The 25,183-nt window shown below is 34.2% G+C and overlaps 1 protein-coding gene across 3 annotated transcripts in view; it reads right to left on the reverse strand.

Moving 5' to 3' along the window:
- The window catches only part of LOC128871533 (uncharacterized), a 114,846-nt gene that overhangs the window by 58,156 nt on the left and 31,507 nt on the right, over window positions 1-25,183 (reverse strand). For all 3 annotated transcript variants that reach the window (XM_054113358.1, XM_054113357.1, XM_054113359.1), the window contains exons 2-4: window positions 15,013-15,095; window positions 14,903-14,939; window positions 14,770-14,834 (exon numbers count right to left, since the gene is read on the reverse strand). In XM_054113358.1, the coding sequence (XP_053969333.1) occupies window positions 14,770-14,834; window positions 14,903-14,939; window positions 15,013-15,087 (177 nt within the window). In that variant the 5' untranslated portion in view covers window positions 15,088-15,095. The remainder of the gene's footprint in view (window positions 1-14,769; window positions 14,835-14,902; window positions 14,940-15,012; window positions 15,096-25,183) is intronic.

Genomic DNA, 25,183 nt, shown 5'->3' on the forward strand with positions numbered 1-25,183 from the left:
TTAATACTTTGGGAGTAGTCTGCTTATTCCAGTAGCAAAGAGAAATATTTTTGAAGCTCCATTAATTAAAAGTAGAAATCTATTTTTTAAATTCATATTTTTTTCTTTTCCTCTTTTAAACACATATAGTATTTTGTGATATGTATCATACATAGATACATACGTATGTAGTATTGTCACTAAATTTGTGGTAGTCACATTGAGAGTAAATTAGCATTCATCGTCATTTGGTACATTGTTTTACTTGCTTTTTTGCTTAATTTTTTTTTTTGTTATTATTATTATTTTTCTTTATTCTTTTCCCACAGATATTTGCTATTAGTCACGTACTCAGTAGTTAAAGAGGTAATTGCGTAAGCAGTTAAAGACAAAGTTGCACCACATATTGACAAGTTTTGACTTTTCATTTACTTTCTTTTTTTTAATTAAACAATCCAAGTTTTAGACTTCGTACAATGTTTATAAAAATTCTAAAAATTTTGCATCAAAATTTCAAACATTTTAATCAAAATTTCTAGAATATTTGTAAGTATACAGTTTTATAGCTGTTTAACAATATTTTATTCTATAAAAAACCCACAATAATCCAAGTTTGAAATTTTGTGTAAACTTATTAAATTCTCAACTAATTTTTTTTTTTATTGGAAAACTTCACACTTGTTATGCAAAATTTTTAGATAATTTTTCGGTATGCAGTTTGATAGCTCATTACATTCTAGTACAGCAAAGTGAAAGTCTAAAGTGGCTCAAAATTCTTGTTAATTTTTTATAACGCAATGGCGAAAGTGCGCAACACCATCAAGGAAAAAATTTATTAAGAATCATTGAGAATTTTTAGACACTTTAGACTTGCCCTTTACTTACTTTCACTGCATACCCAAAAAATTTCTAAAAATTCTGCATAAAAAGTGTGAACCTTTGAATCGGCATTGGTGGGGAGGTTAAAAAGTTTGCACAAAGTTTGAAACTTGGTTTTATGTGGCTTTGGTTGTGGAATGAAAAATGATTATACACAAAAAACAAAAAAGAAAAAAATTCAAAACTTATCAATATGTAGGTACTTTATACAAGGTGGCGCAGAATTAATCACCCAATTTTGTTTTTGCATAACATTTATTTAATAAAATTCTTTTAAGTGATGAACTTCGTTATCGTGACTCTTATGCGCTCAATTTCTTGTCTGATTCATAAGTGTCAAATATGATTGATGTACGACACCATTTGCAAATACTATAAATTTTCCGATAGAGTGATTAATTTTGCGTATAAGTTTAAGGTGAAACCGGTTTCGATGTTTATTATGAACATGAAATAATACTTTTTTAATTCTTTTTTCCCTCAGCCAATAATTGCGATCCACCACTTTCTAGTATAAAAAAGCTTCTTATGAATGCTAGCTGCCTTTGGGCAGGTGACATAAAGTAGTAGAGGCATCCATCGCTGAGTTAACTGCAAGAGGCACATATAAATCGGAGGAGTATTTCGATCAGTATTTTTCTGACTGCAATCATTTGTGTGCAAATTATTTTCCTCTCCTCCTCGGTTTTCTATCCAAGCAGCAAACTATGGCAAATTTAAATTTTTCAAGTATCTCAAACTTTAGCCATCCTCTCAACAGTCAGAACTCAAATATTTTCTTTGATAATTCTGCTATGAATATCATTATTTCTACATGAATATTTGCGACTCTGATGCCCTATGTTCCACGAGGGATTAAGGACCTGAAAGAAGACTTGCGCGGCTCATTGAAATCAATTTACTCAACTTTAGCAGTCTACTGAAGTCTAACCTAATACTCGTAGCTCACCTTCTAAGTTTTTTGAAATCACTCGCAAAAAGTGTACATATGACTTATGAAGGCATACCAACTGGAGACTAATCCTTTTATGAGCCCAATGAGATTGGTAGATACACTGTACACTCACTAAATGTTTGCTCTTCTCCTTAATTCCTTTACTACTAATTTCTTCTACAAATAATAGGAGGTAAGCACCCAATGGCGATTTTATGCTAAAAAGGTTTAGTGATTCAGTTCTATGTAAAAAATAACGTGAAACCCTCAAGAGGTCAACAATACTTATAATAGAGGTATATAACGGTTTATAACGAAGCAAAAAAATATTTGTCATAGAATTCTACTATAAGTCTTTTAATATACCAAAGCTCTAAATTCTACTTGAATATCAGAAATAAGTCAAAACGCAAGATGTGTACGGTAACACCCTAAAGAAATAAACCCCTACAGACTCTTACAGCTCAAACAAATATCACTTAAAAATATATTAGGCGTTGAACTAAAATTAAATTGTTTTTCTGATACTAAAGCAAGGCTCAAAATATTTCAGTTGCTTTGACCATTCCAAAAATTTCCCTTCGTATATTAAATGAGATTTCTAAGCTTTCTTCCACTTAAGCACATAAGTTCTGGCTTTTCATGCATTATTTAACTTATTAATCAATTATATTTGTAGCTTGAGAATACATCTTGAATAAAAGTTGAATTGAAATATACAATTTTCCTATGATATATAAAGATTTTTTAACCTACTTAGAACAAAAATGAAAGGGTAAGTTCGGTGAGTGATACACAAAATCAAATTTTACTTGGAAGCATAAATGACAAGAAGTAAATACACCCGGCACCGTAAGTAATATTTTCGATGCGAATTGAATAAATCAAATATCTAATGATAATATCAAATAATTAATAATTTTTCTATAAATTTACAATAGAGATATTTTAAGTTTCACTAATTAGAATATACCATAATTCCGAAAATTTCTTTGAAACGAAAATGTCATACTGTGGACTCAAAAATATCACCTTAGGATCAACATCCCAATTACTCAGGGCAAGATCTATGTTAACTTTGTAAGCGTGGAATGTTGTTACCCATAACTACTCCAGTTTAGATTAGATGGTAGCCTCCCGAAAGGGTGGGACTCACATTTTTTAATCAGAATTTTTAGAAAAATTCCAGGTATGCAGTTTTATAAGCTTATTAAAAAAGTGCAAGCTTTAAGTAACATAGAAACCGCATTGATTACTAACTTTTTTTTTGACGATTGTTCACATTCTTTTCGTCACCAAAAAAAATTAATGCGATTTGAAGCCACTTTAAACTTATATTTATATAATGAAATTAAAATTCAGTGGGCTGTAAAACTGCAATCATGGAATTTTTCTACAAATTTTTATTGTTTTTTTCTGTAAAACTGCATGCCTGGAATTTTTCTTCAAATTTTTATTGTTTTTTTTTTTAATCTCTTTATTTCATTCCTCTTGGGAGTATAGAGCATAAGGTTCCATCTCACCCGGTTCTGGGCAGTTATTTTTGCAGAGCCCCATGTTAGGTTAGGTTAGCCTGGTTGGCCACGCATAGACCTTTTGGTCCCTAGCGATACCAGATGGAGTCCAACCTTTGAATACCGAAAGTGGATATCATGTAGGATTTCAGCAGAGCTGGGAGATCCGCTTTTGAAACGTCCTCCAGACCTTCAAACAATGGGGCTCCCAGGCATTTTAGACGCGTTTTTTAATAATGCCGGACCAGTCCCACGTTATATTGGCTACTGAAAGTTTGCGGAGTGTTGATCTTTTCCAAGAGTTTTTCGGTAAATGTGAATTCGGTTCCATTCTGTTCAAATTCTTTTTAAAAAATGTGTGATTTTGATGAAATGTTTTTGATTTTTTTTTTAATTTATATAGAAAATTAGAATTATATAGTTTTTGTAGGAGAATAAACTATATTTCTTAAAAAAAGTTATTCAAATCAAATAAGAGAGAAATAATACACAGTTATTTAACACAGTGTTTGCTCCAAGAAGGTTATCACTCAACAAATTTGAAATTCGGCTGCAACTGCAAACTGTATCACCATTTCAAATGTTCTATACCCTCAAAGGTAAAAGTAAAGACATGATTTTATCTAATGAGATAATATCGATAGGTATCGTCATGGGCTTTTACATAGCATAAAAACGAAAGGTGATGGTCATTTCTCTATTATAAAAAAATTGTTTTTGAGTTACGACATTCTTGCAGCAAATAAGCGATAAGCTGCCCAGCCCACTTTGAAAATGAAAAATAAAAAAAAAAATTAAAAATTTAAAGGGAAAAAATCTTAACAATTCCATTTATATTTCTTATTGGTTTTTCGCAATTTTCATCGAACTACGAACGACGCACACCACAAATAAGAGCTCGGCGAAACATCCCAAAACAAGGGTGTATGGGCTAATTATATATAAATATATATACATACGAACAAAAAAAATTGTGACAGTAAAGGATGAGAGTTCATGTTGTTCTATTTCTTTATACAATAAATATTTAATGAAGTGAAAAAAGGTGGGTAGCTGACAGGGCATTCTTATTGCAATCTGCTACTTTTTTTTGACCGTTTTAATTTTTAATTTTTCCTGACTCCATAAATGATGGAATATGCTACTGACTTTCTAGAAATAGACTAAAATGCGTACGAGTATTATGCATGAATCCAACAAAATCAAATTACACCAAGCGTGCTTTGCTTCCGAAAAATCATGAAAAATATTTTTATTTGTATGTATTAAAGAATTGTTTATTAAAATGAATACATCATTCTGAGTTGATTAAGTTAAATAGCAATATCACAGAAAAGCATAACGGTAATAAGAATTAACATTTAAGAAAATGTTTATAAATAAAAAGTTCGATTAAATAAAAAGAAAAATGAATATCATAGAAAGTAAAGAATAAAAATGCGAAAAGAAAACAAATACCTAAAAAAATCTAAAAAAAAATTAGGAAGTTATGAATACTACGAGTTAAATTTTTAAAGAACACACAGACAATATCCATAGAGCAAGGAATATCCACTAAAAAATATGTAGCATAAAATTATAATACAGAACACACGCATGAGTACATACATACATATATTTGTATACACAAACAAACCATAAAGCGCGCATAGTAATAAACTCTTAAACTAAAAGAGAAAAATGTGCAACTAATTCGAACAGAAAATAATTAAAGACTATTAATAAAAAGCAAACACTTTTGAAACAACAGCAAACAGGATAAACATAAAAGATATAAATAGATACATAAACAAACATAGGAAACATGAGTAAATATTTTTTAGTTTTCTAAAAATAAATTTTATTGCAAACGAAAGTAATAAAACGTTGATATTTAATACCAAAAGCAAAAAAAAAAAACAAAAAAAAAATTATGTATATAAAAATTAATTATAGCCTCAAGTCTACACGTGTGTGCACAAGTGGTAAACAAAAATGTTAAATATTTTCAGCACTCCAAGAAAACAACTTAATTTTTCTGGAAGGTCAATGTGAAAATGTCAACAATGCGTAATGGCAAAAGCCTAGACAAACTTTAATTAACATCTCAATAAACAATCTAATTAAGAGCATAAGACATTATTGGTATCTAAAAGCAGACGACATTTGTATGTAAAAGTATGTTTGTATTTAATTAAGAGATGCCATACATAAAACAACGAAGGTCCGTCATCATTCAATCGCCACGCTTGAGCCGCTACATGACCGCTTTTTTACAGCGAATAAATTTATTTTAGGCGCCTTCGATTCTGCCACTTCTCTGCTCGCTATCTCTGGGCTTTGCTCGCTTGACAAAAATTTGCATGTGAAAGCAGCAACAACGATATCGAGCGAGATTTGCTGCTAGCGGATACAGCTAGTACCTCATAAAACTGGCATAACTCACTATTTTCAATGCTATCAACTCGCTTTTCTGATATTTGGCAAATCTCATTAGACTGCCTTCATACAGGGTAACTTCTGTTGCTTCTTACTAATACTCATTAAATGCTTCGAAGCAAATGCAGTTTTTAACAGCTCTTTTCCAGTGTTGATAATATATGTTTATTTAAGCCAGTTGCTCTGTCTATTGGACACTCGCTAACGCTTAGCGAATCGCAGGCGCCATTCGTTTCATAGAGTATCGACAGAGTTAAGTCGAAGGTTGACCAACTTTCTGCGTTGTTTTGATGTCAGCAAGGCCTCTGTTAACAGCCTTCACAGCTGTCAAAGCGTAGTGAATACAAATGTAGCCGGACCTTTAAACAGTATTGGAGAAAAAAATGCACACACGCATTTTAAGTGACTCAAATGCATTGACTGCAGAAAATATGTTATCTTGCAGCAGTATTGTATTTATTATATTTATATATTTATAAATTGCAGTTACCTACATATTCCTGTACTCGTTGGCACTTTATTTACGCTTTTCGAACGTGAAATTAGGCACTTTTTATGAAAATGTTTAGAGAATGTTGTAAATGTTTTGCCTGTTAGGATTTTTTGGCAATAAATATTATAATAATTAAAACTGACTTTATGATAAAAAAACGACTATTACAAATAAATATGTATTATACATATGTAGTTCTGCTTAAAATATATGCCTGTTAATTAAATCTTTGCATCTCTAGACTGTTTCGGAAAATCTTAAATTTCACATCAAATTGCTACTGCGTGTATTTTGCGATATGACAAGTGTGGGTTGGCGGAGTCTAAATAACTTAAGGCATTATTTCTGGAAAAGTTTTTAATATTTTGCAGTGATTCAACAGTCTTCTATATCAAACATGTCTCTGTAGAAGTTTAGTAACTAGAAGATATATTTTTCTCAGAAAAAAGTTCTAAGTAGGAAAATTATGAGTAGATAAATAAATAATCCAAAAGTGCAAAATCCAATATTGGTGCAAAATGAATTTTGCTACTTAGTGTTGCCTTTAAATGACTCACGAGTACAGTAGATGGCCAAATTTGTAGTGGCACCGCTCTAACATAAGATCCAACCCATGGTGAAAAAAATTCACCGCCGTTAAGCGGCTCTCAGCGAATTCGGAGGGATTAGCTGATTGGCTGACGTAAGAGGGGTCATGAAAGCGGTTTGTTTACGAACAAACTGAGATTGTGTTGGTGATATACGAAAAGAATCAACGCAGCCTTCGTTGCCGTCTGAACATCGACTGATTAGACGGGTATGTGAATATATGTGAAATGAGCGGGCAGAATCCTGGTGCCGAATCTCAGTTGATGTGGCAGCTGAAGTTACTCACTCAATTTCGTTTTTCACCATAGCTGAAGGACAAATCTGGTAATATATCAACTTTGGCGGCAACCAACCAATGAAGTGAGATTTACCAACCGAGTTGATAAACTCATTTCACCCAGCAATCAGTTATACATACGTTACTCTATGGCCCAGAATTGGCTCATCAGGAGAATTCCACAAAAATATGTGTGGAGTGTTTTATGCTCTTTCATTAACAACAAAGCCTAACTTTGAAGTGTTTTTTTCCTCTTTTAAAGATAAATTTTGCTGGTTCCGAAACACGACAAAGGCGGTAAAAATTTCACTGTTTTAGTTAACGATTTTCAAGGACGCTAATGCCAGTGATCAAAACCTGTTCTTTTTTGTTGACATTACCTTAATTTATTTCACTTAACTTTACTTCACTTGAACACTTAAAAAAAATTTTAAATCGGTTCGATACTTTAATAAGTTTTAGAGGTAAGCTTATCGGCATAAAGAATGAGCTGTAATAAAATAGGTTATGGTAATTAAGAAAACGGCTTTTTGATATATAATTTATAGCAAATACGGAATATACATCCATCCAAGGGAACAGTGGACATGGATATACTCTGATTTTGCTCAAATCTTTATCTCTGACTTTAGTCGACCAAAGTGTTTTCGTTTAACGACGACGATTAGAGGAAATGTCCCGGCAAAATTGTCTTGTAAGCTTAGGTTCTCATATTAAAATTCTTGTTGAATGAATGGATGAATTAAAATGAGGCTTGTGTTTCGACTTTATGGTCGTCGATGCCCTCTACTTTTCACGGTATCTCATACAAAGCCAGATATCTTAATAAACTTAAGATGAAGCTGGGCTGGGCTGAATGTGTGTGTCTTTCTCTCGGAAGGATACAGCCGAGATATCGAATCCTTTTTCTCGCTATTGCCTTACATTCGAGAAGAAGGTGTGTCCCCGTTTCCGGAGAGTAGTCGCAAAAAGACAGGAGTCGATGAACCATATCCGAAGTCTGTGCAATGAGTTGTGGCAATGACTTAAGGTTATGTGTTGTCTGAATCTTTTTTGATTATACCGCCCCCGTAATCACTTCACCTCACCTAGACCCACAATTAGGTGTCAACTTAAGTCTCTTAGCCTTAGATCTTCGCTCTTTGATGGTGTGTTGTTGGATGGCAAGGAAGGCCTCGGGTCTTTTTAATAAAGAGGTGCTTCTTAGAAATTAAAGGTATCTACCATTTATTCTTTGCCAAAGATTTCCTTAAACAAATTTGAAAATTTCGTTAGCGAGTTTTTTTCAGTTTCATGTGAAATTTCACAGCAATTCTTTGTTTCATTTTCTCACTTTCAATATGTATATTTTCTCTATTCTTATAGCGCTCCACACTGAATAAAGCTAGAACTGCTTTTATGTCTCTACTGGAAATATATTTCTTTGGAATGAAACGCCAACACAGCATATATGTACAAACCTCATGATTCCACATGGTGAAACGATTTTTAGAGGTGTACTACCTAGCAGACCGTTATTCGGCTCTAAGCGAATTTAACAGATATGCCGACGTCATTCTCTTTGTGTTTCACTAAGCTAAAGCTAAATTTTGTAAAACGAATGACGTAGAATCCAAAGTTCCCCTAAACATTTTTTTTTCACCATACCTAACGAGCGAACCTGGTATCTAACATCCTTGACAACTCCAATAGAAATCAACCACTAGTAGTTGAAAAAGAATCACAGTCATACTCCAAAGCCCATTCCTTGTATCACGGTACCACTTTTCTATGATAAAGAGAAAGCTTTCATAGGCTCCAGACTTCGCATGCACGTACCTATATTTTAATACTAATGCACTATTTCTTAAGTATAACTATAAGCTATATTTGTAGTTTTTATCTTAGGAAACAGTTTTAAGCCTCAAGGCGCAAAATCCGACGAATAGAGTGAATGGTCTATTAACAGACACTTCTTACTCTAAATTTTTAAATTTAACATTTTTCATTCGAAACAAACACGGAGGCTATAGCTACACCGATTTGTTTACAGAAACGAGAGGTACTGCACTCTGCTTGAATGCATTCTGTACCGTTTACCGCTGCGTATGTACTGCTTTTATCGTGCTTCGTTATTTAACAGCCACACTTCGTATTAATTAACTTTTCTCTTTCATGTTATTTATTGTTAAACAAATTCTACAACTATTGTACTCGTACTGTCGAAACAGTTGGAAGCTTCGTGAGAGTTAAAGTATCATATCAACACTTGTTGGTCGACCCACGCTTGTCATGATTTCGTGTTATTACTTTTACTACATCATAGTTATGCACATTTCTGCAAGTAGATAATAAGTATTTGACATGTTCGTACATCGTAAAGATTGCTGTACATAAATAATTTATATACAAGTATATCTTTTTGCAAATTGTGCAAGAGAAACAAATTTAACCGCATTTTTAATAAAGAATATGAGTAATATTGTAGAATAACAGTATGCTAAATAAAAATAAATAAAAAATATGTACTCGTATATGTATTACTAACCGTACAAAAAAAATAATAATAATAAACAAGAGATACATACATATTAATTGCATCATTTGACGTGTATTTTTGTACTTTTTCAGTAGTTTGAGTAAATGAGTAGAGCAATAGAACATGAGTAGACTTTATATTTGTAAAAGGTAGTATCACTAGCTTTTTCATGCACACCTAAATCATTCGCTTTTACTGTTGTCTTTTCTACTTGTTTTTTAACTCCTTATCACTTATTCATAAAGTAGTATCTTTTCTTTAAACCGTGGGAAATATAATTTACCTGAGTACCATTTTTTATGATTTAAGAAATTGTTTTCAAGTCACTCATTTTAGTAAGAAGTAGGCACGCAAGTAGACATTTTAAAGTTAGGGTACGTAGATATGTATGCATGTATGTGTGAATGTAATAATGGAATCTTATAAGCCTATATGAGAAATCGCAAATGAGTACTTGTAGTTAGATCTTTTCAAATATCAATGTGTAGAAGTGCTGCTTATCGAAATATTTATTATACATGCTTTTATTTGCTTAAAACTAGACGCTTCAACTAATTTTGAGTCACATTAATGCATCCATACTTTTCGTGTGTATGTGTATGCAGTGCTTTCCAGTGAAACGAAGTAAGCTGATCGTTTTTCATTTTACTACATTTATTGATAAAAGCTTTTGTAAATATTTCTTCCCAAACAGATTTGCAGATTAAGATGAGAAAGTCGACATAAATAAATAAAATGTTGCACCAGACGGATGCTTACGAAGGTGACCCAACAGTTATCAGTCTAAAAAAGGAAATACGTAACTAGTATTCAATTGGGTTATTAGCAATGCGCAGCAGTAGCCAAGATGAAAGCCAAATTTCACAGAGCGTAAGTGCGACTATGCTGACGTCCTTGCTATGCTTGCGAGAAACCAACGCGCACTTGCCGACTGTACGCTGAAGCTGATAACTAAAGCAAGCTAGTCGGCCTTGAAGTCAATGTCGATAAGACAAAATACCTCCTTATGTCTTTGAGCGTCGCCCGCTATGGAAATCTGGAGATCAGCTCATATATTTTTCACAAAGTGGAATATTTTAAATACCTGGGTATAAGCCTTAGCAGCACTACAGACTCCCTAATCGTCGTGAATGATAGACCGCAAGGTGCTAATAGTTATTTTTTCTCATCTCAAGCTTCTCAAAAATAAATTACTATCGAGTTCGTGTGAGGTAAAAATCTACAAGACGCTAATAAGACCATATAAAGAACTATCTTCTCCGCTTTGAGCACAAAATTCTAAGAAGGATATTTAGACTAGTAAGAGAAGCTCATGGTTCTTACAGAATCAGATACAGTGATGAGATCGAGCAACTGATATCAGGTCAAAACATTGTGCGTTTCACTAAAGCTCAGCGGCTAAGGTGGTTAGGACACCTTCTTAGGTTGGACGACAGCAGAATTGCGAAAACGACTTTTCTCTCTTATTATGGGCAGGAAAAGGCATGGAAGACCGCCAACAAGATGGGCAGATGATGTTGATGCAGATAAATAAATAAAAATACTAATTGAAGCGACGCAATGAATCGAGTCGTATGGAGCGCGATTGTGAAGGAAGCACTGGCTCACCCCGAGCTGTAATTGCCATTATGATGATGATAAGTGCGATCCGTATCATTGATTTCAATATAAAATATTGGTTAGATAAATTTCTGCCCAAATTGGAGCCATTTGGCTGATCTAGATGTGCATTCAAGCGATTTCATCGAGTCAGAGTAGTGTTGGGGACGAATTTTACGTCAGTGAGTTGAAAATATTTTCCACCAGTGTTTTGTGATGTCGAAGCTCACTATCAAATAAGTGTCGCAGAAGAGTTCTTTCGCATTTGGAGAATAGTGAATAATTCCATATTCACTAGGCTCAAACCGAATGTAAACCCATTAAACCAAATATCATTAAAGAAGAAAAGCCCAAACTCGGTCAGGTCATCTAATATAACAAGAGCAAGAAAATTATCTGCACGAAAAAACTAAAATTTTTATTAGTTGACCACATCACATGCGAAAGTAGAACAGCTGAGTTTTGCTATCGGTCCGAGAAGGGCGCTTCTTCAATATGGCAAAGTTTAACCCTCGAATTGCATCATCAATAATTGTTGAAAACATAAAGCAAACATTTAAAAAATCATTTGTGCGGAAACTGCTAGAAAAGTTGTACCTAAAGATGGATACTATGATAAAGGGAACAGATAAAAGCACATTTGTTAATAATTATAAAACTACGCCTACAGAGTTTTGGAAACAAGTAATTTTTCAGGCAAAAGTAATTTTTGGGAGAAGTGCTCGTCAAATTGTTTGGGGCAAATCAGGCATTGTTCTTGAGAAATAAAAACCTGTTGGTACAGTCAAACACGGCGGTGATGGAGATATGGTGTGGGATGCATGACAGCAAGTGATGAGAAGTTAGTAAACTCAATGCCAAATAGATTGAGTGAAGTCCGAAAACATCGAGGCTATCTAACAAAATATTAATTATCGTGTCAGAATATTATTTATGAAGCTTTAAAAGTGAAGTGAGGTGCATTTTAAAAATGAGCGCAGACTTTCTGGTTGCTATATTTACATGCAACTGCAATAACTTATAACGTTATATAAAAAATAAAGTGAAGAATCTTGATATTTTTTTTTTGCTTTTGTCACTTACGAATATAATGAAGAAACAAATAAATAAAATATGCTTTGAACTATGAGTTAGTTTTGTGGTTTTAGTCAACTTAAAAATATCTTTAAGGTGAACGCAGACTTTATGCGTTATGCGTAAGTATACGTATATTTCAAACAGATATTATCGGTTACTAAACCCCTTAAAAAATAGAAACAAATAAAATAAAAATATTCAAATTTTTTCATTTTTGTTTCCGGTGTTTAGGTAATTGTAGTTGTTAGGTAAAAATTGTTTGTATGCATAATTAAAATAAAAATTGTCTGAGAAATTTTGGAAAAAAAATTATGTGCATAAAAAGTTTAAAAATCATTTTTAAACAGAAAACATGAGATATTGAACAAACTTCTTTTAAACAAAAAAAAATTATATAAAAATAAAAAAGAATAAATAAAATAAATAAAATAAAATAAAATAAAATAAAATTTGTTTGAGGAATTTTGGAAATAAGATTATATGCATGAAAGGTTTAAAAATCATTTTTAAACACAAAAATAAGAAATTTAACAAACTTCTTTTAAATAAAAAAAGTAGTATAAAAATAAAAAAAAAATTCGGGGGAATTTTAAAAAAAAAAATTAAAAAATTTCTGAGGAATTTTGGGAAGAAAAATAATGTGCATAAAAAGTTTAAAAATCATTTTTAAACAAAAAATATGAGAAATTTAAAAAACTTCTTTTAAATTTAAACAAAATTTATATAAAAATAAAAAGTTTAAAATTTTTTTTTGCACAAAAAAATTGAGAAATTTACTAAACTGCCTTTAAATTAAAATTTTTTTTCAATTCCTTAAACTTATACCGCATATGAGCCCATACATGGTATTGCAGTTTTGATTCAATTTTATATCCAAATTAAGCATTATAAAATAATTCAAACTACTTATATATATATATATATATATAATTGGCGCGTACACCCTTTCCGGGTGTTTGGCCGAGCTCCTGCTCCTATTTGTGGTGTGCGTCTTGATGTTGTTCCACAAACGGAGGGACCTATAGATTCAAGCCGATTTCGAGCGGCAGATATTTTATGAGGCGCTTTTTCATGGCAGAAACACACTCGGAGGTTTGCCATTGCCTGCCGATGCGCGACCGCTATTAGAAAAAGGTGTTTTCTTAATTTTGGGGTTTCACCGATATTCGAACCTACGTTCTCTCTGTGAATTCCGAATGGTAGTCACGCACCAGCCCATTCGGCTACGACGGCCGCCTACATTAATCCATCAAATATATTACATGTATATTTCGCAATAATAAAACGCAACAAAATTATCTATGATATCTACATTTGGAAATAACCTCCCATTTGTGCAAGTGGGTGAAAAAGCAGAATTGAGGTGCGAGTGATTCATTTTCAAAAAACGATAACAGAGTAAATAGTAAATACTTTCCGATAAAAAAAATGTATATGTTTTCATGGAGTCTATATACTCGTATTTCTCGACGGATAACAATTTTTCGCTTTTCAACTGTTTTCTATACTTTACAACTATATATTCGTATTGGTATTTAAAAAAAACAAACAAAAAATATAACAATTTTCATTAGTTTTCTTTTAATATGTCTTATTGATAATTAAATAAACTATTTCTACCGTGAAAAAAATTATTTTTATTTTTTTTATCAATGTTTTATTAATTTATTATTAACTTAATGGTCGCCAGTGAGTAAATAAAAAAAGTCAATTTTACTAAATTGCGACAAATACTGTTATGTACTTTACAGTTTTAAATATTTAGTTTCTACAAATATCAATATATTCTCTCTTAAATAAATAAAAAAAATAAAAAAATTTTGTTTCTAAAGATTTTTTATAAAAAGTTTAAAAATTGCGATTAAATAAGCAAATAAGACATTTTACAAACTTTTTTTTTAAATAAAATTTTGTTTTTGTTCTGAGTTCCTTTACGTTCGCCAATGAGTAAAACAAGGTAGTCAGTTAGCGCCCATTATTATTATTACTAAATATTATTATTACTAAAATATATATTCTCTCTATAAAAACAGTGACCTGTGGACAATCTACGTCGCACTCTACTAACTATTACATTATGACTTAGCTAATACATACATACATACATACATACATACGTATGCATATGTAAATTCGCGAAAACGATAAAAAGCTATAAAACAAATGGCCTGTGCTTGAAATGAATTTACTTAAGTAATAAAATATATTTCTTAATAACTTATGCATACATACATACATACTTATAATTAATTGACTTGAGTTATGACTAAACATAAAACCAATAAAACAAGGCCTGCTGTTCATTGGAAATTACTCAAAATATCGCAGCAGGTTTAGGAAAAAACTCATTAATCTATGCACTGAGAAAATTTTATAAAAATTATTTTATTTTATTTATATTTAAGTCTTATGCCAACACTAAAAAAGTGTATTTTACACTTGTTCCTATAATTAAATAATTATTCCTAATACGTTCTAATGAGTAAAACTTACCTCCCAGTAGCGCTTAATAACCGTTGGACTGAACATCGACGGGCTGTTAAGAGGAGTTCTGGGTTCTGCAAGAGAAAATTACATTGGTACATTGACTTCTATTGCGAGTACAATAACGCTTTTGACGACTTACTGATGGAACTATATCGGAGCTGTGAGCGCATTATCATCTAGGATATTTGTAATTAAAGGAAAATGTAATCAAGTTGGCATTATAGTACATACATACGATACTCCACTTACCGGATGCTGATTAGTCAACAACTGACGAAGCTTGGTAGCCTCCATTAATTTGCCAAAGAGTGGACGATACGACATTTTTAATTCTAAATAAAAAATATAGAAGAAAAATTCGTCATAAGTTAATAAAGAGAATTTGTATGTATTTTAAATTACTATTAGTTTGGAGAAAAATAAATACATTACTTTTGCGTAAAATAATTGCGTAAATGGTTTGACATAAATTTGTTTTATGGTCGATCTTTAGCTCCTGGGCAATGCTACGACTACTACCATGCCGGCCAACTTCGATTATTTTTATGATTTTATCGACATTTTCTTTAACATCAAAAATGTCTAAACAGAATCGATGAAACCAAAATTGTAAGTAATTAGCTGTTACAGCATCTGCACCATAGGTAGGTAGGTTGGTGAAATGGTTGAAGTGCCGGTCTGGCACTCGTCAAGTAGCACTAGAGCGCCGTTTTGATATCATTATGAGACCTCCAACAGGCAGATATCTACAGCCAGCCAGAGCTGTTGATATAATGGAGGAGATTGATTGGATTTAGGTTGGCGCACTGCCCAAGGTTGTCGAAGAAAGGAGCGCTCAGACCTTAGTCGTCTAGCTGCCAAACCCGGACATTTACAGACAAAATGCTCTACAATCTGCTTCTCTGAAAGGTCCCACAGCTTCTGCAATTGGCGTTAAATGGTAACACTAGTTTTTCCTTGTATGTGCGATGTGCTTCAGTATGTGCCCGGTAAACACAGCTACGAGTTTGGAAATTGAATGGCGAGGAGTCCAAAGGACTTTATGAGTCCTTCGTATATCGGGTTTTCGAAATAACACATGAAGAAATGGAGCTCCATCTTTTCTGCGCTTTCCTGAGAAATAATTTGTGCAGTTCCCCTTTAACAACTTTCAGGGGGATGCCGATGACCGGGTAGCAGGTCTCTGAGGCCAATTTAGTCCCTTTCTTGGCAAGCTCATCAGAAATTTCATTGCCCACTATGTTCCTATGTCATGGAACCCAGATCAGAGAAATGCTTCCTGCACCATTACAATTTCAGCGGTCTGGCGTGCATTTTCGCATTTTGTAACTGCAAATTGTAAAATTTACCAATTTTTCTCTTTGGTGCTTCCATTGCTAACTCCCTGTAACTCACAACTGAATGGAACAAACAAAAAGCATTTCACGAATTTTTACTCTGAAATATCACCTTGACAACGAGCATAAACTTTAAATTGTCTGATCGATACTTCACGAGATATTGATCACTACAGCCATCTACCGAGAAAATAATGAATTTCTTTTTGCCCAAGAGCCTCAGTTGGGACATCACTGCAGAAATGAAATATGCAGAATTATAGAATTTCGGAATACATCTGCTTTTAAATCTGTTCTAAAAAGGCTTCTTCATTAATTTAACAAAATAAACTTTCGAATTCATATTTTATTCCATTCAAATATCATACAAGACAATGATGTTTATCGAAAATTATGCGGAATTTAGATCAACACTACACAGATGCATTGCAACCGATCTGTTTTATCCCAGAGTTGAGGAGATGCAGTTGGGCACAGAATTCGGTAAAATAACTCACAATTCATCATGCACTAGGAAACCCGGCCATGCTTCGCTGCGTATTAATTTATGGTGGGATAAAATTTTTCTCATCGTGTAGCTAATAAATGTTTTTCACACCTTTAAATCGGCGCAGAGGATGACCGGACGCAGTGTAGCGGAAAACATTCTGAACTTTTTACTTCACTATTGTTTGTGTATTTATGTATTTATGATTATAAAAGTTTAATTTAATATTGTTGCTAAAGGTTCATTAAAAATAAGTAGTTTTCACTATTTGTAGTTATGAAAATGTATTCGTGTATTGTACAGGGTCTTTCAAGTTGGAATTTTTATACATTTGGATTACAACTTTTTTAATGAGAATTTTTTATCTACATATATATTGACACATGCACAGAGGTAAGTAGTAGAGGGTCTAAAATTTATTAATGACAAAATATAGTTTTTCTAAATGCCCCACGTGTCTATGTTTAAGCAGTATGCAGTATCGACTCTGATATACTCTCCTAACACCCCTCTTCTTCATGTTTCCAGGGCGTACCGTGCGATGAGTTAGACGATAACGATCGGTGACTACACCGTATTGGCAGGGCTAATGAACTGTTACAACAACAACATCGCATCCACCAAAATCACGAGCTTAAATTATATTTCAACTTTTCTGAAAGCTTGTGCCGAACTACCCTATGATCAGGAAGTACCGGGAATGTTTAAATAAAACAAAATAGAGTTAAATTTCCGGCAAATTTATTTTATCTTCTCCAAAATATGACCCGCCTGAAGCAACACACATGTGCCAATGTTTAACCCAGTCCTCCATGCACCTCTGGTAGGCCGACGAAAGAATGGCCTTCAGCTCCTTCGTCGCATTCTCTTTGATCTCCTCTATCGACTGAAATCTCCTTCCAGGAAGTGGTAACTCGGTGCTTGCACGATGGTATTTACTTGGTGTTTGGTCAAATAATCCAGCACAATTTGGGCTCGGTGCGATGACGCGTTATCATCATGCAAAGTCCAAAAATTGTTTCCCACATTTCCGACCGTTTGCGACGTACAGCATCTCGCAAACGATCCGATGGCGCTAAAAAGTGTCAGATGTGTGTCTTACAGTCCTACCAATATAAGAAAAAAATATGGACCGATTCCCACGTGTGCGGTTCTTTTAAATTAAACATTCCCGGTACTTTTTGATCATAGGGTATACACACGATTTACTGTTTATCAAACTTTGTTTGAAATTGAAATTTGAAAAAGGCGAGCCGAGAGATCAGGGTAGTTAGTCAAGAGAGAAGGATTTAGAATAGGATAAGAACAGAGATAGCTAGTCCTGCGAGAATTTTCCAGCTTCTTTGGAAAACCTGAAAATATCCTCCTGTTTGAAAGAACGAATATTACTCATTGGGTTCATGACATCGAAACCCAAAATTCGCAGCCTTGGTCTTGCAAAGACAAGACACTCACAGATAAAATGCTCAGTGCTATCCGCTTTCTCTAAGCGAGACAGGTAAATCGGGTCCTCAATGATTCCAGTGGTGGTCATATACTGATGAGCTGAGTGGTCCGTTAATCTTTGTTTACTTTTGTTGTTAAAAAGAGGGATAGTTCGTAGGAAGTATTTTGTTGATTAGCTCTTTTATATTTTCTTTGGTAAAGTTTTACAATTCTTCTTCTCTTCATATTTAATATTTTACCACAATGTAAATGTCAACTTTGAAATTTAGATTTCTTCAACTTTTGCCGCCTGTGTAAATGCGCATTTGCGAGCAACTTATCAGATTACTTTGCAAATGATATTGAATCGCTTAGAAAATTGTATACATCATGGATTTATCGATTCATTTGGTGAAACTTTTGATAACACATAGCCATAATAGACGTCTATCTTGAAAATTTTGCGCCGATTGTTATCGTTCAAAGCTTTTAAATTGTTTCAGAGTTACCCAAAGAAATCTTAACACAAAAAAAAACGCTACAGAATATCATGAAATCATTCTGCGCAAAAATTTCATTTGCAATCAACTGGTTACTTCCTTGGTTGGGTGGCATATTGCACAATCTCTCTAAAACCACATATCAACAATATCCAAGGAAAATGACGTTGTTAGCGTATATCGCATCTGTTGCTGATGAACACATTTCCAGCTGAATTTTCGAAAAAAAATTGTACAATGACACCTTCAGACATCAGTGCGCACCAAGCAGTCTCAGGAGAGGAAGTTAAAAACCTGCACTGCTATTTTTATGAATTGTACCGAGTGATTCAGTCGACCCAAATTTGTCGGTAATTTTTTTTTTTTTGGGCTCTATTGTACGCTTATAACGATTGAAAATATTCAAAATTTTGTGAAATATAGTTTTTACAGATACACCACTTTTCTGGTAGATTTTTATTATTATATACTTTCTCCCAATCTACTTAACGTTTGTGAAAAGAGCATTGACAGTTATAAAAGAAGCATTGCCATAAAAAGACACTCGAACTTGAAATACCCTATCAACTTTCTGTACGTACATATGTGGGTCCATAGATACAGACGCAATTAAGCGCTTTTTGAACTTTTTTTCAGAGTAAAACACCCGTACGTTATGACGAATAATTTGGCAAGCTAATCAAGTCGCCTTTTTATTCAGTGCTGCTTGGTATTTCAGAGGTACAAACTTATACCCAGGCAAGGTTTGCAAAGTGAGAATATTTATTTCTCAAATCTCTTTGCAAATTTTAATGCAATTCACAATTAGGTGTAAATTATCTGGCATCATGGCATTTGCAAATTATGATATATACAAGGTGGCGTAAAATTAATCATCAATTTTGTTTTTGAATAACATTTTTCTAAATAAACAAAACCATTTTGTGCGTGATTTTAATTTTTATTTGGACCTTTATTTCTTGTCTGTTCGTACACTGTATAGTTCATTATCATCATTGTTGGCTGGACAACCCTGGTCGAGTCTTCGCCTGCTGTAGCATATGACTCCAATTGTCTCGGTTTCGTGCCTGTCTCCTCCATGCCCGAAATCCCAATAAACCTGCATCTTCTTCTACGCCGTCTATCCATCTAAGCGGGCGACCCCTTTTTCTCTGTCTGTGGCATGTACCGAAGAGTATTTGTTGAGGTGGCTAATCCGTGCTAGCCCGCAATATGTGACCTGCCCATCTCAATCTGTTGATCATGATTGTGGTTATCACAGATGGGTGCGCATATAGTTTTGCGAGTTCATGATTGTAGCGTTTCCGTCACTCGAATTTATCGCATATCGCGCCAAAAATTTTTTGCAGAATTCTCCTCTCAAAAATCAGTAGCTTCTGTTTATCTGCATCTTTGAGTGTCTACGTCTCACTACCGTATAGCAAGATGGAAATTATAATTCTGCGATACAGGGAAATCTTTGTTTTTCTGTCTAGCAGGCTACTCTTTAGGTGTTGACACAGCGAAAAATAGCAGCGGTTGGCCATAAGGATTCTGTGGCCGATTTCTGCAGACATTTTGTTGTCATGATTAATGATTACCCCAAAGTATTTAAATTCCTTCACTACTTCGAAACCATAGTCACCGATTGTTAGTATTTGACCCACATTGTGTCTGACAGAGTCCGATGTAGTTGAACAAAGCGCTTTAGTTTTGGCTTCGTTAATTTCTGAACCCATACATTTTGTTGCTCTCTCAATACTTACGAAGGCAGTGAGGATTCGATTATGTCTATGTAGACCGCGTAAGCCAGCAGTTGATCCGATTTAAGCAAAGTAGTTCCCTTTGTGTTTATGACAGAGTCCCTGATGACCTTTTCAAGGGCAATATTAAAGAGGAGACATGAGAGTCCATCCCCTTGCGAGGTCCGTTCAAGGTGGCGAACTCTCGCGACGGATTGTTCTGAACTCTTACTATGTTCCTTACATGCTGCATGGTCGAACGTGTTAAACGTATTAACTGGTCGGGAATACCGAATTCTGCCATCGCTAAGAAGCGCGGTCTAGTTCAAAGTGCCAAATATGATTGACGTACGACGCCATTTGATAAATATTATAAATCGTAAAATAGAGTGATTAATTTTGCGCCACTTTTTAATAAGAAATAAATAAAAATTGCGAAAAGAGTAAGAATTGAACCTTTAAAAAATGGACGGTGAGTTTTTAAGGGTGTTTTTAAACCAAAGAAGGAAATATTTAGACACGAATTGTCGTTTCAAGCCGTGTCAACAACAAAACACTTAAATTTTAAGGATTTTATTGATGATGATTTTGCAATATGAAGTTTATGCAATATGAAAAAGGTAAAATATAATAATTCTATTTGCATATCATTTGTGAGTTATTTTGTATGTTTTTCTGACTTCTTCTTTGCCTCTCATTCATACTGTTATTTTGATTGTATCAGAATAAATCTCAGGGCATAATCTTCCATTCTATCATTCTTGGATAGTTCGCTAGCCGTCATATGTAGGAAATCTAATTCCATCATTCACGTCTTGAATCTATGTGCAGCCTAAAAAAATCTAATTTCTCTAATACTTCTTTTGTCAAATTATAATTCTACGCCACTTAAAATCCAGCCTAATTATGTGCGCTAGCAGTGTACATAAATATAAATGTCTCTCCCACGTAATAAATGAATGGGGTTTTGCTTTATCATTTTATTAAATTTCCAGTAATCGTGTCACTTAATTGCTGCTAATATTCTTTCTATGGCATTATGATTTTGAAAATAACTTAGCTCTTTGATGTTAAAAGTTATTTGTTTTAGTATTTGTTGAGTGTTTACTTTGATATCAACAGTAGAATGTTTGCTGTTATTGTTGCCATATTAACCATTATTGATTTTCAGATAATGACAACAATGCAAAAACTTAATTGCTATAAATGCAATTTATCAACAACAGAGCCGTATCTCCATCCAAACCCTTTAACTATTATTCTCTTTTTACTTTTCCACTTTATCAAATTCCACAATTAATAACGAAACTCGAAGTAGTTATATTTTACGGGTATTTATAAGCATGAAATCTATTCATTAAGCGAATGGGGGGGCCGTACGTGCCAATGAAAGTACAGGCATATTTTGATTTAGCTTGAGCTGTATGAAATAAAATAAGACCTCAAACCTAAGAAAGTAAAAGCTCAAAGAAGATGAAGCAAGGCTCTTTCTACACATAAGGAAAATAAAAATTTACAGAATAAGGCCATGTGGAACATCATAAACATTTCTGTGACCTTGTGATCTCGGGTGTAACCGCCATTTATATGTGCGCTCTAGTATTTAGTAGATTAAATTACTTCTCTTCCTTAAATAGTTTTAACAAAAAAGCGCTACGCTATGATAGACGCTTCTCCGACTGCTTGGAGGTAAAATAATACTTTATTCTGCCTGTTTTTGTGTTTATCAGGCAAAAGTGGTAGAGTCTGTTGTCACCTATTAAATTCCCACACCGCGCAATTATTTTTTAGATGTTCGAGCAAAATTTTTTTTCGCGAGATCCAGAAATCGAGACTGGTTAAACACTACAGAATTTTATTGGATACCGCCAGTAAGCAGTTTGGGGACAAGTTAGCCATGAAAAGTTAATATAAGTAGATATTGGCAAGCTAAAATTAGATTGTCCCCCCTTATATGTTTGACCTTGAGTATTTAACTCCAGCAATTTAGTTTCAACAACATATCTACAGCAATCCGGCATAAATATCGTATGGTGTCAACCAGATAATAGAATAGAATATAACTAAAGGGAGGTTTGCACTTTTACCTAAAGGTATTTTGTACCCACTACTCATCACAGTACCTCATCCAAATCAAGTACCAGCTCGAGATGGCTATATCTTCATGTCGCTATAGCTTCGCATTCTAGAAGAAATGGTCATGGTAAAAGCGCCAGGGATTGATCGCAAAAACGACGGAAGTCGATGGGCCATATTAATAACCAAATAGCTCCGCAATCTGCGTTGGCCGTAGTCATACCTTCTGCTTCTCTCGCCTTCTTCGCGTTCCTTTGCCTTTGCCGCTTCTTCTGCCTATTAGACAGATTTGCTCCTGAAGCTGGCATCTGTTCCGCGTCGATTGGTGCACTGGTACTTTCTGAGCGTGATACTCGGATTAACCATAGTCCCAATAGACGCCGAAGCTGGTGCCAGAACAGGCACCAATTTGGTTTTCTCGGTCGTGGTGGCATGACAGCTAGGGGTTACCTGCATCATAACCACGTCTACGTCCTCCAAATGGCCTCCCGAATCAGACGCTTTCTTATAGTCATTAGTTCAATGGTCCTTTTCGAACTTGCACTCAAATTAACCACATAACTTTCGTCCGTCAGAGTACTGAGACGTTAATGAGTTGGTCCAGCTTCCTCAGGATCAGCTAAAGGATTTGCAGGCATGACCTGCATCCCCATTGATTTCACTGGTTCCACTGAGCCAACTCATTTTCACCCAGCAACAGTCTCTCGATAGAGCTATGTATAGAGCCCGACGAGGACACACCGTCCAATAGGTGTCCATCCTCAACCAGTAGCTTGCTTCCTCCAGGGTCCTAATTTTCAACCCTACTCGTCTTGGTTGTGAATGAGTTTTGGGCCTGCATACCCGATACCCAAGCCGCTGAAGAACCAGCGGGAGGACTAACACAAGTGTGGGTACCCCGCGCAGGAAAATCCTGGTTTCTACTCATTTCATATACCGAAGTGGCCTTATTTATACTCTTCAAGGGAGCCACTGTAAGAACGCGTTATCGACAGTTCATATCTAGTGTTCTGTTTTAACTCAAAAATCACTCTATTTATCATCTGACAGCAAGTGATCTTACTGAGTTTAGTAGCACGCATTAACGGTATTGGCTTAGTAGAGGCAATGGAGTTGAAGAAATCCACTGTATTGCGTTTATCAGGCCCTGTGCCGTCCTCATAGTAGTCAGAGTCAATCCTAAGGAAGACTCATACAGTGAGAGCCAAACACTTTTCTACAAGATGTATGGTATCCTACTATAAGCTCCACAACATTCCCAATTTTATAAATTACGCTGATTGATTTTTAAAAAATCTTCCGAAAATTATACACTTATCACCTCACATACCATCTTAAACTAATGCAACCACAAGACAGACTGCGCTTTGTAAAAAAAAAATACTGCCTAAAGAGCCAAGCAACGTCAGCTAAGGAAAAAATAATGGTCATTTCGTTAGAACAGAAGAGGAAGAGATAGAGCATTACCAGAGAATGTGAGATGCTGCAGATTACATAAAATAATATCTTTGACCCAAATACATAGCACTGGTAACACAATATACTCTAGAGGTCTAAGAGCGATCTTTTTACAGATCAGCCAGCACTACGTAACCAAACAAGAATTTTGAGCCACTTTAAACAGGCATAATTTTACACTAAGATTTAATAGGCTACAAAACTGTGTACCAAATTTTTTATTTTTTTATTTCTAATTAAAATCCTTTTTAATTTTGATGGGAATTTGTTCAATTTTCTTAAATCCTGAACAAAGTTTGAAATATGGATTAATATGGTATTTGTTATAGAATAAATTATATTTGTATAAAAAAAAAATATTTAAAATTAAGAAATAAATAGTTAAAACTTTTCAAAATGGTAAGATAGGCTAGAAATAGGCTATTCTTCATAAGCACAGCCAGCTTTTGGTTGATTAAAATTAGAAAATCGGAAAGAATCATAAGAGTTGGAATATATAAGTCTCCGTGTACATTGTTGGTCAAACGTGTGTGAATTAATTGTTTATAATACCTCCGCCTTTACTACCGGATAACGCTAAGACTAAAACAGAAAAGCTTGCTTCGCTGACCTCGATCAAAACGTATTTAGTGATAAGAACAAAATCACAAAACAACAAACATATAAAACCAGCTTATGCGAATTGAATCACCAATAAACCGCGGAGCTCAGGCAGTTGACTTAGTTATTGTACTTGTATGGCATTACTTTATTAAAGAATATCATTTTGTTAGGAAATACCGGAGGTTAAGTCAGTTGCCTTAGTTATTAATTAATTTTATCACATACCACTGTAGAAATGTATGTGTATACGCCGTTGTGCTTTGATTCCATAAATTTTTCCGAACGCTCTTTAAGTGCATTTAAATCCATATTTAACAATATAAATCCAATATTAACTCAAGCGGCCAAGAGATAGAGAACTAAATCAATATTTTCTTGATCGTAAATTCTATCGCAAATTTACAGGTATAAATACAATATTTACTCGTGGTTTGAACTTTTTTGCACACACTTTATCAAAGTACACATGACCCTGTATGCGAATATGTACATATACATACATATATACATAAACCCGGGAGTTCCGGGAGTTCCTAGATCATATTGTAGAGACTGCGAGAGGTCGTCACCCGGTCGTCATAGCCGGCGACTTTAATGCATGGGCAGTGGAATGGGGCAGTAGGAGAACGAACGCCAGAGGCGCGGCTTTATTGGAGGCGCTCGCTCCGCTAGATTTGGTCATAGCCAACGATGGAAGAACAGCCACCTTTCAAAGAGATAGTAAGGAGTCCATAATAGACATCACTTTTACTAGTGGCTCCTTGGCTAGATGCGTCAAATGGAAGGTCAGCGAGCATTATACCCACAGCGATC

Source organism: Anastrepha ludens, chromosome 2, assembly GCF_028408465.1.
Source record: "Anastrepha ludens isolate Willacy chromosome 2, idAnaLude1.1, whole genome shotgun sequence".
NCBI lineage: Eukaryota > Metazoa > Arthropoda > Insecta > Diptera > Tephritidae > Anastrepha > Anastrepha ludens.